Source organism: Motacilla alba, chromosome 2 (assembly GCF_015832195.1).
Source record: "Motacilla alba alba isolate MOTALB_02 chromosome 2, Motacilla_alba_V1.0_pri, whole genome shotgun sequence".
Taxonomy (NCBI): Eukaryota; Metazoa; Chordata; class Aves; order Passeriformes; family Motacillidae; genus Motacilla; species Motacilla alba.
Window position 1 is genome coordinate 110,181,209 of NC_052017.1, and position 16,813 is coordinate 110,198,021.

The window sequence follows — 16,813 nt, forward strand, 5'->3', positions numbered from 1 at the left end:
GTGTTACTTAATGGTAAAAGAGACAAATTTGAAAGCATTTAGTGTACATCTCCCTTTGCAGTAACTCACTCAAGATTAGCACAGGAGATATGTTTGTATTACAACACAGGCAATAAGAGAGTCTGCTTAGTGCAAAAGCAAATCCCAACAATTTACTTTTTATCCAAAGATTCAAGTAGTTTGTATTCTATTTTGCTGAAGACCATAGAGAGCTTAATAGTTACCTTAATACTGACTTTGCTACAGAATGTTTGTACATACCTTAGGGAAAAAAGTGTTAGCTATACATCACTTTGGCTCACCTGCAGTGCAGGAATATATGCTTTGATATCAAGCATGATGATGTCATGTGGTAAAGACAGCAAAAAAATTAGACAAGATGCCAACAACTCATCTTTATACTGCTTCATTTTTGCTGCAACCTGAAATGGAGATAAATAGATCAAGAACAAACATAAACATTTTGAAATCTTGACTTAATTGTATCAATACCCATGTAAAATAAACAAGCTCAAACCAATATTGGAATCTCATTCACCTGCAGTTACCAGAAGTATTTATACTGCTATTTCTCAAATGTGTATGAACTGGTGACCAATACACCTCTTCTGACATTGAAAAAACTGACCAAAAAGGATCTTAAAACCTCACTATCTTTCTTGCACAGCTCAAAAAGCAATATGTCTACTGTGTATGTAAGATTTCTCAGAAGATAAAATTTTGATTGAATCACATATGTTTTTATTCAGCCTAAGAAAGTTAGGGAGCAACATTTCTTACCTCTTTTCCAAACTTTACAAACAGTGCAAAGCAAGAGCTCTTTTCTGGGTCTTCAGGACACCTTCTGAGGCTCCCCGGGCTGACATCCTACCAAATAGAAATCACAAGTCAATACTATTAAAAAGCACATAGTACATACATGAACCACAAGTTCAACTCAGAATACATACATCATACTTTCTAATACAAAACTGGTGTCAGTGAAAACTTGAAATGTATCTTTGATCTTTCAGAGGTTAGAAATTAACACTAATATGGTTCATTGAGGGTCAACTTTTTGGAATATATTAAATATTAAGCAAATAAACAAGAGATACATGTCTGCAAAGCAGCTTTTCAACGGTTTGATTTTCTCTGTTCAAGCAACAAATCATAAAAACCCAAACTTCCCTAACAGTGGATGTCCAGGTGGCAAGAACAATTGCGTAACAAGAAACAATTTACAACAGTGTCCACAGTACAAGCATCTACACCAATGAGTTTCCAAATGTGCTTCACTTGGTGCCATCGGCAGCAGTGGGCTCTGTGTTGGGCTACACACCCACGTGTTTTAGTCCAATAGCTTCCAAACCACAGCTAGTGCATCTACCACTGGGACATCATATTCCCTGTGGAAATCAGTGAGTGGAGCAGGAATACGCCCCAGAAATTGAGTCATTAACCCATACATGATTCTGCTGTTCTGGTTAAATTGTTTCTATCCAAAATATCTTTTTTACCACCTGCACTGCAAAGGTACCTCCCATCTCTCTGTTCACCAGCTCGGATTTTGGAAAAAGTCCTGGAACAGGCCGCCCAGGGAGGTCATGGACTCTCCCTCTCTGAAGACATTCCAAACACACCTTGATGAGCTGCTGTGTTCCCTGCTCTAGTGACACTGCCTTGGTGGAGGGGTTGGACTGGATGAATTCCAGAGGTCCCTTCCAACCCTAACAATGTGGAGATTCTGTGATTACATATGGATGGTGTCTCTTCGGAAACTGGTTTCTAGTCTAAATTTTGATTATTAATGTGCTTCTAATTATGGAGGCACAGGAAGCTATAAACATTTGAAACAACCCAGTAACAGTTTCAATCAACTATTTTCCATAGGGAATAAAATGCTATACATAAAGAATGGCACTGTCATTAACACAACATGTTACCTCTCCACTGGGTGAAAGATCTCACCTCAAAGTATTTTATCCTCTTGGCAATTTTCATTGTAACTGAGAGCAGCTTGTAGAATCCACTAATAAGAGGTAGTCTTGTTGAATGAACAATAAGCTCATAACCAAAGGAATATACCCAAGAGTGAAAGTATTCCACATGTTTCTCTGGAAGTATCTCTCTAAAACCAATTCACAGAAAACATAGGAGGAAAAAAAAGGAAAAAAGTAATCAAATACAATGCTTTATTTTTAAAAAACTTTCATCTCAGAACAAGAAAGAAATACTGCTGTAACAGAGCAGCAGATGGAGAATAAATGCATGCTGCATTCTGAGTCAAGCACAGGAATAGTTTAATTTTGTTTTACAGGGCAAAGCCATTTAATATTTATTATATCTCATTGTTGAATTTATACAAACACACATCCTCATATATCACATTCCATTACTGGATATCCACAGGCAACTAATGCTGTACCTTTCACTTAATGCCCCTTACTGGTCTGTGAAGACTGTATCTCTGGTCTCTGAAGTATTTAGGATACATGGTCAGGATAATACTAGGAGTTGTAACATATAATGAATGACAACTACACCCAAATAATGAAAGTGAAAGCCAATGAATGTCTCTTGTATTCTTTCAAAAAACCTGAGTTAATGAGCTTTTACGTGTTTACCTATGGCCCAGGCATCTGAAAAACCCTTCCTGTCTCCCTCCTCATCATCTTGTGCATTTTGAAATATGATCTATCAAACTGACTCAGAAACAAGCATCTTACACACATTACACCTCAAACATCTTCCAACCACTCTGTAACTTTCAAATTAAATAAAAGCATACAAATACCTGCAGAATTCCACTAGATTTATAAAGGCAATAAAATCTATTGGCTTTGTCGGCTGAAGGTTTGAAGCAGGGTCAGAAGAAGGCCCAACCAAAGCACTGTCACCTGCATTTCCATCCTGAAAATAAATGTTGAAGAAAGAACATTGGATCTGTGACAACACAGAAAGCCTTTACGCATTTTTTGCCACATTAACAGTGAGTCTTTTTCTATCTGTTACTAGGTACTCCGAGAGATGAAGGACTAACTGTTGACACAACAGTAATTGCAAGAAAAAATACAGAGATGCCTGCTTCTAAGTAGAAAGCCAGTCAAAAAATGAAAACCAACCAGTAGATTCCAGAGTAGAAAGTCTAAAGTAACAGATTCTGTGAAATTCTATTGATTCAGATGTTTCAATCTCCTAACACTGCAATGCAACATTCAGAGATATTAAGAACATTTTATCTAGGATAAATGTTACTTCAAGACATGAAAGGGTGCTATCCAGGTATAATGAAAACAAAACAAGGGATATGATTTTGCTTCCCCTACAACAGCAATAGTTAATGGATAGGTCCTCAGGTCTCACCTGTTCACTAATATCCAGTTTCTGAACAGTCAGGTCCAATTTCTCAATAATCTTCAAAACAGATTTTATAAGTTCATCATACAGGACATGACTTAAGAACCGCAGTTGTGCATTTTCAGTAAGGAAGTTTGCATCTTCAAAAACACATTCCTTTGTAGGACAAAAATGTTCATATTTCAAAACACAAAAGAAAATTATTTCTTTAACTGAAAAACTAACATTTAAATGATCCAGAGAATGCAGTTTTAGATGTTTCTAGGCTATGAAAGCATAGCCATGTTTAGTTAACTTATCATCCATAAAATCCAACTAAAACCAGAAAACAATCCTCCTACAGCATGACATTTGGAAAAAGTCTGAAGTTAGAAAAGCAGCTCTAAGACAACAAGACTCAGGATTGTGTTACATTTTCCATTTCATTTTGTATTTCCATGTTAACCTTGCTATACCTTCATTGTGTCACAGCTCAGTAGACTTCTAAAGAGGTACAGATAGTCCTTGTAAGTTGGTACTTTTGATCTTTGTGTCCAACCTTCTTCAGCTTCAAAGGCTTCTTCTGATCCAGAAGTTTCTTTTACAGAAAAATCCTGAAGGGACACAATGTTTGTCAGACACATTGCTCTGGTGGTTTAACCCTGGGTGCATGGCAGCTACCCACCAGGGCATTCTACCACTCTCCTCCTTACCAGGACTGGGAAGGGGAAAATGAGATGGAAAAAACTCATGGGTCAAGATAAAAGCAGTTTAGCAGCAAAGGATTGCTACTAAACTGGGACAAAAGATTTATTCTCTACTTCCCATCAGCAGGCAATGTCCAGCCACTTCCTTGGAAGTAGGGTTTTGGTACACGGAGTAGAAGCCCCAGAAGACAAACATCCTAACCAGTGCCACCCACCTCCTCCTTTCAGCCAGCTTTTCTTGCTGACCAGACACCATATGGCATGGAATATCCCTTTGGTCAGTTTCGGTCAGCTGCCCTGGCCCTGTCCCCTCCCAAGATCTTGTCCCCCCAGTCTTCTGGTGAGGGGAAAATACTGGAGAGCCACCTTGATGCCACACCAGTGCTGCCCAGCCATAGCCAAAATACCAGTGTGTTATCAACACATTTCCAGTTACAAACACAAGCACAAAACAACCACCTCATTTGAAAAAAACCCAAAGAAAACCTCTGAGGTTGTTCTCCTAGTGCTCAGTTATTTGAGAAATTCTGTAGTTATTCTGCTGCAGGATTAAAAAGCTTTAATATCAAAGAATTCAGTAACCTTTAAACTGTCTAAAATTTAACCTGGAAGAAAGCTGGATGACTTTAATCACAACATACTTATTACAGACTACCTGACCAAACAGAAGTCTATTTCCTCAAATTTTCTTTATCCAGCACAAGAGGCACATCTACACTGTGCTGAGCAGAGGTGGGGAAGAGAGACTTAAGAACAAATGAGCCAATAACTAATAACACTAATGGACTAATAGTGTCCATTAGTGGACTATCCAGTAAAATAGATAGTACTATTTTTGCTTCTTTGGGCATTCCCTTGTATACTGGGTTAGGTTCTCAAGAACTGGAATGGAATGTATGCTCTAGGAATCTAGATTAAATAAATACATTTAAACAGTTATTTTACCTTTGAAAGTGTGATTGGCTTGGAGAAAATTCTGATTAATCCCTGATGCACTGAAACAAACAAAAACCAAAATTGCCTGAATAGATTTAAAAATCATGGCATTCATATCACTCATTACATCAACAAATCAGTTTTCTATGTTCTGTCATGGTAAGAGAGGCAAAAGAACACAGATTTTTTTCCTTTAAGGATGAAATAGCTCAAATCAGAGCCTTGACTCTAGGATGTTCCACAGGCAACCAATCCTGAACTTGCCTCTTACTACTTTTTCTCAATACTGCTTTAACTTTTTCCTGATTATGAATGACAACCAAGGCATCACCCATAATGCCCTTATTGAAAAGGCAACAACCCCCAATTATGTTCAGGGACTTAAGATCAACATAGTACTTGGGTGTACCACTTCCCAACTCAAGAACATAGGAAACAACGAAAATGCCCCAGCAATGGAGAAAAGCCACAATAAATAGTTGAAAGAAATAAAAAATAATTTCTGAAAATCATTGAAAAGAAATGTCAGCTTGAGACTACTAGAATTGTCAGTTACCAGTGCTGGCACATTCAGTATTACACTCACATAACTATACCTGACTAACTTCATATTTGGAATTTTACTATTTAAAAGCTCCAGAACATGGGAAAAAAAAAAAAAGGCATTTCTAATAGAGATAACACTCACTCTATTTTCTGTGCTATTTTGTAGGGGTAACTGAAAGGACATTGAACAGATTTTTGTACACTTTTCTATGAGATCACTTTCTTCCCATAATTCTTCAGAGCAGGAATGCAAGGCTTATCACAAACATGTATTCTCCTGCCCTCAATCATCCTCACTTTATTATCCAATATGATTGTTAAATGCATTCTTGAAGTTATTTAACAGTGGATATTGAAAAATATCACCATGAAAACACTCAACCTCCATTATTAGAGAATGGGACAAGCTTCATTTTTGATCCTGAATGGCTATTCCACATTTCTCTCCTAGAATTAGTTATGCAATTTAGGGAAAAAAAAACCAAAGAAAAAACCCAAAAAACCAAAGGAAAAACAAAAAACATGATCCCAAAAAACTCCAACTAAGTTAGTATCACAGACTCACCCACAGTGCTAATAAAGCTCCAGAAAACTGGACCTTTTCCTGAGAGAGACAGAAACACCTTTATTATAGATTTGCAACAGACCAGCTGCATTTTTTCACTGTACTGTGGAAAGCTGTTGATCTGCAGCACAACTAGATGTTCAAGGACTGGAGTGTATACCTCAGGAACCTAGAATAAAGAAAAACAAAACATCCATTATGTAAATTATGTGAAATTATTTCAGCATGTTACTTTGTTACAAGAGCTTGCATCATGAGAACAGGAAGAGACTTAGCAAGTGAATTCATCTTAGAGATACAAAAACCCCCAACAAAGAAACAAACAAAAAGCAAGAACAACAAAATCCTCCCGAAATAAAACTAAACAAATAGAGTAAGAAAGTTTCCTGGATCACATTATGGAAAGTAGCTCCTGAACAGATTAGTGCTTCAGTGAATCTAGTTTTAAGCTTACCAGAAAAGTACCAATTTAAATAAACAACAGTAACAGCATTACAATCTGTTTATCTACAACCACCTGAATGCAAAATGTATGCCCCAATCTTACTTCACAGCTCCAGGTAAGATCCAGAAAGTCCTCATTTAAACAGACAGCATAACATCATAGCAGAACCAAAGTACCAGTCTCAGAGAACATGCTAAGTATCAGTACCAAAAGGCAAAGCAGCAGCAGAGTAGTATAAACACAAAAAGGTTATGGCTATGTCCAAATAAAGAACATAAAATAAATAAACATATTCATATTTGCCCATAATGATTTTCATTTCAATGCACTGTAGCATTTTTATTTGGCATATTCAGTGCATTTTCTTTATTCAAATAAAATCCATTAGAGCATTTTCCTTGATATTCTTCCCATCCCCTAGGGGCTAGATGTCATTACATTTCAGTTAAATAAACACCTTTTACCACAGGCAGGTTCACAGCTATTACCCGCTCACACGTCTGTAACTGCATGAAAGAATTGGGTGGTACTTGAAATACTCCACTTACTGTATCTATATGGATTATCACACTGGCAATGGACTGGAGGAAACTTGGTAGCTGATAGAGGTGGTCATCTATTGTTTCTGCTTCTGTGAGGAACATTTGCTTACAACGCTGAAGGAGCTCCACATACATGTTGTCCACATCCTCAGGATGTATAGCTTTACAGGGCTTACAGAGAGAAAATAAAAACCTGGTTTGGCAATTTTGTTGAGCTGAGCAAATAAATGCATGCTGTAGCACTAAAACCCAGCCACGTCTTCACTGAACCATAACAGGAATAATATTTGAGGTTTTTTCAGAAACTCAATACACCTGAAAAAACTAACTTTAAGTACTTGCTACATGTATGAGAAACACAGTACCTGACATGGAGTATAATAATAGTTCACTAATGCAGTGTAATTTACTGTAAAAGTACTTGAACTTTCAGTGACATGAATTCATATTCAGACTGAAAAACATGGGAGTTTGGCTGTAAGTATCTTAAATAGTGAGTTATGGATGCTTAGATTCGCTTATATTTTGAATTTGCTGCATTAAAGTAATAAGTGGCTTACCTTAATGTAGCTTAACTTGTTATCACTGAGAGGTTACTACTATTAAACACTTAACTGAGCAGCCCAGATTCTCAAGTTTTATTGTTATAGGTCCTGTACAAACAGAACCTACAAAGACTATTCCTAAACTAAAGAACAAGTGGAAAGTATCCCTAAGAGTAACAGAGGGTTTGCAACAAAGCTTAAAAATTTCTATAGAAAGATTTGTAAATCACAGCATGAACTAGGTCAAAAACAAATCCTTGTGGACAGGAACCAGGTCAAAGGCAAAATCTGTGGTAGGGAACTGACCATGGCGAAGAATGGACTGATTTACATAACAGTGAATTATGGCTGTTAGCCTAAAGGTTGAAAGTTTAAAGTCTAAAGACAGCCTAAAGTCTGCCTAAAAACATGCTGACAAAATTAAGACTATCTATTTATCACTTGCAGAACTTAAAGTAATATTTTAAAATTATTTCACCAATTAAAGAAATATTCTGCCTTGAAACTGAACCAAGCATGAACACAAGTTGAGTGCTACAGTCACAACTTGCAGCAGCACCAAGACTCTTCTTCCTCACAACCCAATATCTGATGTTTGGCCAATATTCAACTTAGACACAGTAACAAGTATTAATATGTCTTAACATATTAGCTATTTATAGGTACTGGAGCATTAAATTTGTTAAAAATTGCAGTATTATCCTATCTCTGTATTTACATTATGCAATTTTAAGTTCTTGCATTCCGTAATAGATGTTTTTAACAGGGTTCTTTCAATTATCTGAAATACTTAATTTTTTCTGGAACCAATACCTTGAACTCAATTCCTTTCTACCTCATATCACAGAAGAGGAAGACCAGCTTTGAACAAAGCACATAGAAAATTCTGCAAACAAATGCACTCTACTCAAAAGGTAACAAAAAGAGGATTCAGCTAATTACCAGCTATTCTACTGCCATTCCTAAACTTCTCTAAATAATCTTTGAGTTCATTTAACCTAATTTTTGCTTTGAGAGACAAAAAAAAAGCCAGTCTAGAATTTATTACATGAAAGTTGTGGTACCACCATCAAGCACAGAGGCTGCAAATACATAAATACCATCCTTTCTTTATTGAACTTGACTGTTATATTCCCATTTTAATTGACTGCTGACAGAAACTGGAAGTTGCTCCCAATGGTGCTTCCTGATAAACATACCTGCCATCCACACTGAATGTAAGCATGGTTTTGTTTGCTGTTTCTTGTTGTATTTTACTTTGTGGATGTTTCACAAATCACCTCCTACTGTCCTGTAGTCAGCAGTGCCTTTTAGCTGTTTGAGTGAGCTCTGTAAGAATCTCTGAACTACTTTCAGAGTGAAGCCTGGATTCTACCATTTAAATGCAGAGAGAGACAACAAGGTATTCCCTGCACCTAAGCAATTAAGCACATTCTGAAATTTTGTGACAGCTGTATATGAAGGTCCTGTTTTTCCACTTTAGAACTTGTGCAGAAGAAGTAACTACAGCCCAATCGTGCAAGAGCTCCTACTAGATTCAGTATACATTTGAAAATTTTCATCCAAAAGGTATTTTGCAGCGTAATTAATTACATCCAACACTTAAGTCCAGAAACAGGAGCGCTCCCTATTAAAAGAGCTGTGTAAAATAGTAAAATGCATGGTATGTGAATCCTAGCTTTACATGCTTTCAGTAAGCTCCTTGACCAGAATAACTCCTCTGCACATACTGATGCGAAAAGCCCATATCCACGAATGGCAATGGACAGCTCCTTGCTGCTCGAATCCATCCTCCTGATGGTTCCATAGAACTGCTCCATGAAGAACTGCAACTTGCTCTTGTGCAGCTCTGCATCCTTAGCCACCATCAAAGAAATCTGTAAAACAGATTCAAACATTCCAGCATTTCACAAAAAATTACAGTAAGTCTTAGAAGATACCCTGCTTGTAAATAATAAACAAAATAATTATTCATTAAATAGATTCATTGAACCTCCAAGCACCAATATTCCCACTATTTCAGGAAATTTGGCTTTACACTTGGAGATCCCAGTGAAGTTACCACACCTGCTTAAGGAATGAATCCAATGCAGAATAACTGGCTTTCTTCAGCTCCTGATGTGTGTGGCCACACCATTTGCACATCACTTCATAGAGGGACACATAGTTGTCCAGAAGCAATGCTCCAAACTGAGCAGAGTGCCAGCTGAACAACTGTAACCCAGCTGCAATTTAAAAACAATTCTCATTAAAAACCAGACTTACATTACATTTTACACAACCAGCCCAGACTGTGAAAGTCCACATTAGGACTTCAGGCAGGCAGACCCACCATTACTGGAGGATATGAAAAATATTCCTCTAGCCTCTACTGATACTCTACAGTATCAGTACCCAAACATTAAGAACTTAAGCAAAAAACAACCTTCCAAAATAATATTTTTAAATGTACACCTGTGTTCTGATGTAATTTACATTACTATTGAAAAAGAAAGGAACTTCAGTGGTTATAAATAAAAATTGATTGCACAATTCGGAAGGATCTGGTTTCTGCTGTCAGAACACATGCACAAGTCCCCTCCTTTGCCAAACTGTGATGCAGACAATTAAAAAATTGAGGTTATAGGTAATTTCACTATTCCAAATATAAACATTAATAAAATTTCAAGATCCTTAATGAATTAACTGGGGAGATGACAGACTACCTTTAAAATGGGTTTTACCCCTCACAGTTACCATGGGCCTAATACTCAAACCTTGCATTTTTGCAATTTCTGCATAAGCCACTCTCTTTTCACAAGCCAATTTCTAATCTTCCAATTTTTTCCCCCATTCTTTTTCTCCTTCTTCCAATGAAATTTCTCTCCTTATTTTTCTTAACTCAATCCACTGTCACACCTCTTTTCTCCTAATTAGCTACACTCCTCTTATTTCTACTATTTCTTTCTCACATCACAGTTTTGTACTACTCCAGAGGGGCAAATGGTATCAAGTATAATGCTGCTATTCATAAGCTGATTAGACCTTGACTAGTTTAACCAAATACATGTTAAACTCTATATTCCAATTTGAAGTACATCAGCTTTCCCCTCGGCCAGCTTAGAAGATCGAAGATTAGAGACATCTGAACACATCCAGTAAAGAATAAACAATTCCAGACAAAAGACAGTACCCATCTAAGCATGAATGGAAATAGTTTACATCTTACCTAGAGGTACTGCATAACGCTTCTGATCAATCTGTAATACCAGAAAAGGTTTGTCACTGTGATTTACTCTTCACCAGGGCTAATTTGTTTATGTAGAACAATTAACAAATAGCAGATTTACCTGTGGGTTGATTGCCTTCATTGCAAAATCAAAAATCTCCTTTGCAGTCTGAGGATCTGTGAAACAATCCAATAGGGAGTATTTCACTACTGACATACAGTAGGCAGTGAAGACTTAAGGTATTTTTATCAATGCTCAGTATGAAGCAGTGATACTGGAAAGCCTTATATATCTCATTTTAAGAGACAGAGACTGTTTTTCCTTAAATACTCAATTTGAAAAAAATTGTACATCTGTATTAGCTGATTTTTCTGAATATCCATGTTTAAGTAGACTATTAAAAGAAACACATCTCCATAAAAACTGCATTCCAGCTTCCATGTGGCTCTCACAGCTGCCCAATAAGTGGCCAGAAAATAGCACTTCAAAGATTTACATATAGAAAAACGCTGATGAAGCCACTTCACACAAAAACAGATTACAAGGATCGTGTGAGTGTGTATTTTGCATAAACCATCTACTAACAGGAAAATTTTAATTCTGAGTTTACACACAGAAATGGTGCTACTTTTTGGCAGCGTAATAATTAAAAGTAGAACTGTCTGTAAAACTGTATTAAAATGTGTCAGTGACTTTCTCAAAGAAAAAGAACATACCTTCATCCACAGACTTGGTGAAGTTGTACATAAGTGCAACCAGACCCCTCAGACATCCTGCTACGAGAGGTAGCTTGGGTCCCCTTGTAGCAGATGTCATCTGAAAAGAATAAAATACCCTCAAGCTAAGATAAATTTACACCGAGGCTTTCCAACTTCTAGAAGTGAAAGTAAATAACTTACTTCAACTTAATAGTTATATCAGAACCCAACTCTATGAAACAATTCCACAGAAACATATTTACTCCTAAGTGGCACATCATTTGGAGGGAAGCACGAGAGATAATTTGAAAAACATGGAATTTTCCACTAAGACCAACAATACCAAAATTCTGATAAAATAGACTAATGTTCTGAAAGTACTTAAAAATTCAGAAATATGAAAGTTCAGCAGAAATACGATGTTCACCTCACGTGCAAGAACTCTGCAGCCAGTACAGAACAAACCAGAAACTACCAGTGCATGACAGGGTGACACTTCTTGGGGAATGATCATTACACACCATCTTTTCACACAGTGAATTGGTTCATTTGCTGTTATTAATGGCCTTGAATTTTCACTTAGAAAGCTTCTCAGAGCCAGAGAACACAACTTAAACAGTCTTTCAGGAAGAATTTATGATTGTCCAGCTAGATCCTGAGAAACTGTACTAGTTACAGTAGTATTCCAACAGACACTTCAACGGAAAAAAAACCAAACCACTAAAAACAAAGCAATGCAAAAATAAAACCAAAGCAAAAAAACAAGAATGAAAAGAAATTCCAATCATACCTGTGTTTTAAGCTCTCTCAAGTAAGCTCGGAATAGTTTTTCAGAGTTGTTAATCATGTCACTAGGCTGGACTTCTCCCAAAACTCCCAAAAGCTCATAAATCTTTTCCAATACTAAAAAGTAATTTTTAATATTATTAAATCTTAATTACTGAAATCATTGCTTTTGGCATTTCCGGTGCAATTCCTATTAACTTGTAACCATGAGAAAATCATCCCTAACAGTATAATTGCTGATTCAAGTGTGGAGCAAACATCTTTATACACACACACACACACACACACATACATATATATATATATATATATATATATATATATGGAGCCATATCCTACAATGTGAGATGCATCCTCCTCTCACATCAGTAAGTTAAACACTGAAAATTTACTATTTTTAAACAGGGCTCAGAAAACTAATTTAAAAGCCACATACACTGAGGAAGCACTTGTTAAGGCCAATTCTGTGCAGGCACAAATTTTATGAGATCTGTAAAGCCAAGATTTCAGCAGTATCTAGGCACAATGATCAAACTGCAGCTCATACTAATATGCCATAAATAATACAATCAGGCAAGGTAGAACTGATGAGCTTATATTACAGGTGACCAATGCAGGAACTAACACACTAAAACTGCAGCTTTGAGGACAACACTAGCCAGGTTTAGAATAAGATAACAAAGAGCTTTAGAATCCTAGAATTGTTTAGGTTGGAACAGACCTTTAAGATCATCAAGTTCAACCATTAACCCAACACTGCCAGGTCTCATCACTGAAAAACGTCCCCAGGTGCCACATCTACACATCTTCTATACATGTTCAGCAATGGTGACTCCACCACTTCCCTAGAAGCCTGTTCCAATGATTGACAGTCCTTTCCATGAAGAAATTGTTCCTAATATCCAATCTAAACCTACCCTGGTGCAACTTGAAGTAATTTCCTCTTGTCCTGTCACTTGTTACCTGGGAGACCAACCCCTACCTGGCTACAGCCTTCTTTCAGGTGGCTGTAGAGAGCAGTAAGGGTTTCCCTGAGCTTCCTTTTCTCCAGGCTAAACATGCCCAGCTCCCTCAGCTGCTCCTCACAGGACCTGTGCTCCAAACCGTTCCTCAGCTCTGCTGCCCTTTTCTGGACTCGCCCAAATCCCTCAAAGTCCTTCTTGTTTGGAGGGCCCAGAAATAAACACAAGATTCAAGCTGCAGCCTCACCAGTGTTGAGTATAGGTGGACAATCAAAGAAAAACTAAGGCCTACCTGTGTCAGGAATTCTACTTTTTGCAGCAAGCTCCTCATAAAATTTATTAAATATCTCTCTAACTTTCATTTCTTCCATCAGACAGGAACGTTGTAAACTGTGAAGCAACTATGATGGATTAAAAAAAAAAAAAAGGAAAACATTTAGATCAATACTACTCAATCCAAATAAAATAAAAACACAGTTCACAGACGTAAGCTCAGCTTAAGTAAGCAACTATGCTATTCAATGAAAGAGATCTAAGGTGACTTGTCCAAAGAAGAGTAATGGCATGCAATCTACTTTAACTACAAACTACCTTCCTATATATGCATAAATACAAAATTTACAACTCTCAATTTATAGTATACATATCGCATATGTATACATCACGATCTACATGAAACCCATACATGGTATGATTTATACTTATGTACATATAAAGTCCACTAGAGCACAGGCTGAGCAAGTCTGCAGTAGCTTTTATCATACTGTATTTCTCTCCCTGCTAGTATAAAGCCAATCCAATTCACAGAACTGACTCAGAATAATTCAGAAGGGAGTTTTGTTTCTCATAAACAAACCTGAGTAGGCACAAAAGCATTTACAAAAGAAGGGTCTAAATGCAATCAAAGGAACTACTACCTCACACAGCAACTAAATTTCTGGGAAAAAGTCCTCCTCCTCCCCACTTTCCAAATACTTTACCTTATATTGCAATAGCATATATAATACACAGTATTTTAAAGCAAGAATGCAACTGAGTGGCAAAATTTCTCCTTAAATAACCATAATAAACGGAGAGATCTGCAACTGCCCCCAAAAAAATTGTCTTGCTCTAACAGATGAAAGAATGACATGCCCACATCTAAGCAACCTGCTAGAGAATACTGAAGACAATCTATTGTTAAAACATTCCTTTTTTAACATCTAAATATTAGCTATCACTCTTCTCTTGCTACATCAGACTACAACTTCCTTGTGAGAGGAAGAGGAGGGGCAGACACTGATCTCTTCTCTTTGGTGACCAGCGACAGGACCCAAGGGAATGGCCTGAAGCTGTGACAGGGGAAGTTTAAGTTGGATATCAGGAAACAGTTCTCCACCCAAAGGGTGGTTGGGCACTGGAACAGGCTCCCCAGGGAAGTGGTCACAACACCACACCTGACAACAGTTCAGGAAATGTTTGGACAATGCTCTCAGGCATGTGGTGTGATTTTTGGGGATGGTGCTGTGCAGGACCAGAGGTGGACTCAATGATCCTTGTGGATCCCTTCCAACTCAGCTTATTCTGCAACTCCATGATACAGATTTTCTGTATGATATAGTATAACTATAGTAGTACAACAGATTTTCTGCTTCTTATCTAGAAACAAGAGAGATTTATAAAACACATTTTACCTTAATCAGAAGTTCCAATGCTGAGATTTTACATTTTGCTGATCTCTCTTTTGTATAGACACTAAGACAAGTTTGCTACACAGAAAAGAAAATTAGGATAACAATACTTGTAAGTAAAGATGGAAATTCAAAGATAACGTATTCTTCTACTTCTTAAAGTATCTGCTCCTTAAGGTTAAGTTTTTTTAAAAAGACTAAAACAATATCAAGTCCTGGAAATGGCTTCACTGACAATACTGCAGCACTGTCTGACATAATAACAAACTCCAGCTCAAGCAAAGAAATTGCAGTTTCTGCAGTAAAATTTGCACAGAGCAGAATTTCTACCTCAGTACTATCAGTCCTTACAATGAGTAGCTACTAATTTATGATCAGAAACTTCAGTGGTGCAGTCAAGCATTTCTATGCAAAGCAGCACAGTTGTTCAGCCATCCAGACTCCAGTAACCTCAGGTATTGTAGTTACCACCAATTTCTGTATATATTCCAAAAGTAACAACTTTTCAGGTGAATTTTTTTTAAATGGTAATTAAAATTAACCCCATAGAAACATTTAAAATTTTACACTTAAATGGCAACTTTAGTTTCTATAAATTAGAAGCTACAACTACTATTTCCAATGTAAATAACTAGTTTTCAGAACCAACTCCTACTATGTTCTATAATGAAAAATTAATAAAATTAAGTCTACAGCTGGACAAACAATTCTACACTGCTCTGTGGCATGAATAACAGATTATGGGAAAAAAAATTAAATTACTTCAGCTCTAACAAGAACACTAGAGATGGGCAAGTCTGACTGGGAGGGATGAAGTGCAGCTAGGAATGTTATGACATGACACCCACCAGACTAGTTTTAAACTATCTAGCAAAAACACATCTAGGAAAGAATTTTCATTTACCTACCTTAATATTACAGGCATAAGGATGAATTTTGTCACCAACTTTTTCCATAAAGACATAGAGAAACTTCAACGCTTCTTCCCTGCAATCTCGGAACTGAGAAGTTTAAAAAAAAATATTTTGAAAGGTGTAACATGTGGCTCATATAGCACTATCAAAACACTACTTTAAAGTTTGCCATCTTACCTCCTCGATGGGGAGGGATCTGTGGATAAAGACGAGTAAGCCATGCTCCTGGGAAAACACCAGGGACAGGTGCAGCGCTGCAGGGAGGCAAGGAACCATCAGGTGGCTGGCTTCATGCTCACCGCCCATCCCATCCCCTGCTGCAAAACATGCCCTGACGCCTTGGGCACGGCTGACGCCCAGCAAAACCACAACAAAGCGTGGGTGCTGCTGACCTCCCCCATGGCCTCGGGGCGCGGGCCTGAGCCCTCGCACCGCAGCCCGGCCCTGCTCAGGGCCCAGGAAAGCCATCCTAGGGGCAGCTCAGCACAGGGGGCCCGCACCGAAGCGCTTTCACCGCGGTGAATGGTTACATGCGGGAAGAGACCCCTCCCTGGGCACCGCCGGTGACAAAGACGGGGCAGCGCAGCACGGAGGGAGCCGCGGTGCGAGTGTCCCGCCGCCACCGAGCCCTCCCCGGGCCGCGCTCGGCTCCCCCCGCCGGGCCCGGGCCCGCACCCTGCTCGGCGCCGGCCGGGCTGGCCACGCAGGTCTCGGCCAGGCTGCGGAGCAGGCTGTATCCGTGCAGGGCGCTGCCGCCCGCATCGCCGGGCTGCAGGCAGCGGTGCAGCTGGAGCAGGCACTGCTGCACCCCAGCCATGCCGCCCAGAGCCCCCGGCAGCAGGGCGAGGAAGCGGGCGGGAAGAGCCCGCCTCCCGCCGCATCCAACGCCAGCCGGGGGGACGCGGTCTGCGGAGCTCGGCCGGAGAAGCGCTCCGCCAGACCATTCCCAGCCGAATAAGGGCCGGCGGCA

General features: G+C 38.5%; 1 protein-coding gene across 2 annotated transcripts in view; it reads right to left on the reverse strand.

Annotated features, from left to right (window-relative positions):
* The window catches only part of PRKDC (protein kinase, DNA-activated, catalytic subunit), an 82,021-nt gene extending 65,305 nt beyond the window's left edge, over positions 1 to 16,716 (reverse strand). Inside the window, exons 1-20 of one of the 2 annotated variants that reach the window (XM_038160717.1) lie at positions 16,519 to 16,716; positions 16,021 to 16,097; positions 15,838 to 15,930; positions 14,933 to 15,007; positions 13,552 to 13,660; positions 12,302 to 12,414; positions 11,530 to 11,629; positions 10,934 to 10,989; positions 10,813 to 10,843; positions 9,672 to 9,829; positions 9,335 to 9,481; positions 7,066 to 7,230; positions 6,073 to 6,241; positions 4,971 to 5,020; positions 3,795 to 3,932; positions 3,346 to 3,495; positions 2,777 to 2,892; positions 1,951 to 2,110; positions 781 to 867; positions 303 to 422 (exon numbers count right to left, since the gene is read on the reverse strand). In XM_038160717.1, coding sequence (XP_038016645.1) covers positions 303 to 422; positions 781 to 867; positions 1,951 to 2,110; positions 2,777 to 2,892; positions 3,346 to 3,495; positions 3,795 to 3,932; positions 4,971 to 5,020; positions 6,073 to 6,241; positions 7,066 to 7,230; positions 9,335 to 9,481; positions 9,672 to 9,829; positions 10,813 to 10,843; positions 10,934 to 10,989; positions 11,530 to 11,629; positions 12,302 to 12,414; positions 13,552 to 13,660; positions 14,933 to 15,007; positions 15,838 to 15,930; positions 16,021 to 16,097; positions 16,519 to 16,660 — 2,256 coding nt within the window. In that variant the 5' untranslated portion in view covers positions 16,661 to 16,716. Of the gene's footprint in view, positions 1 to 302; positions 423 to 780; positions 868 to 1,950; positions 2,111 to 2,776; positions 2,893 to 3,345; positions 3,496 to 3,794; positions 3,933 to 4,970; positions 5,021 to 6,072; positions 6,242 to 7,065; positions 7,231 to 9,334; positions 9,482 to 9,671; positions 9,830 to 10,812; positions 10,844 to 10,933; positions 10,990 to 11,529; positions 11,630 to 12,301; positions 12,415 to 13,551; positions 13,661 to 14,932; positions 15,008 to 15,837; positions 15,931 to 16,020; positions 16,098 to 16,518 lie in introns of those variants that run through there. The other variant, XM_038160726.1, reaches the window with a different exon arrangement.
* Positions 16,717 to 16,813: the final 97 nt, after the last annotated feature.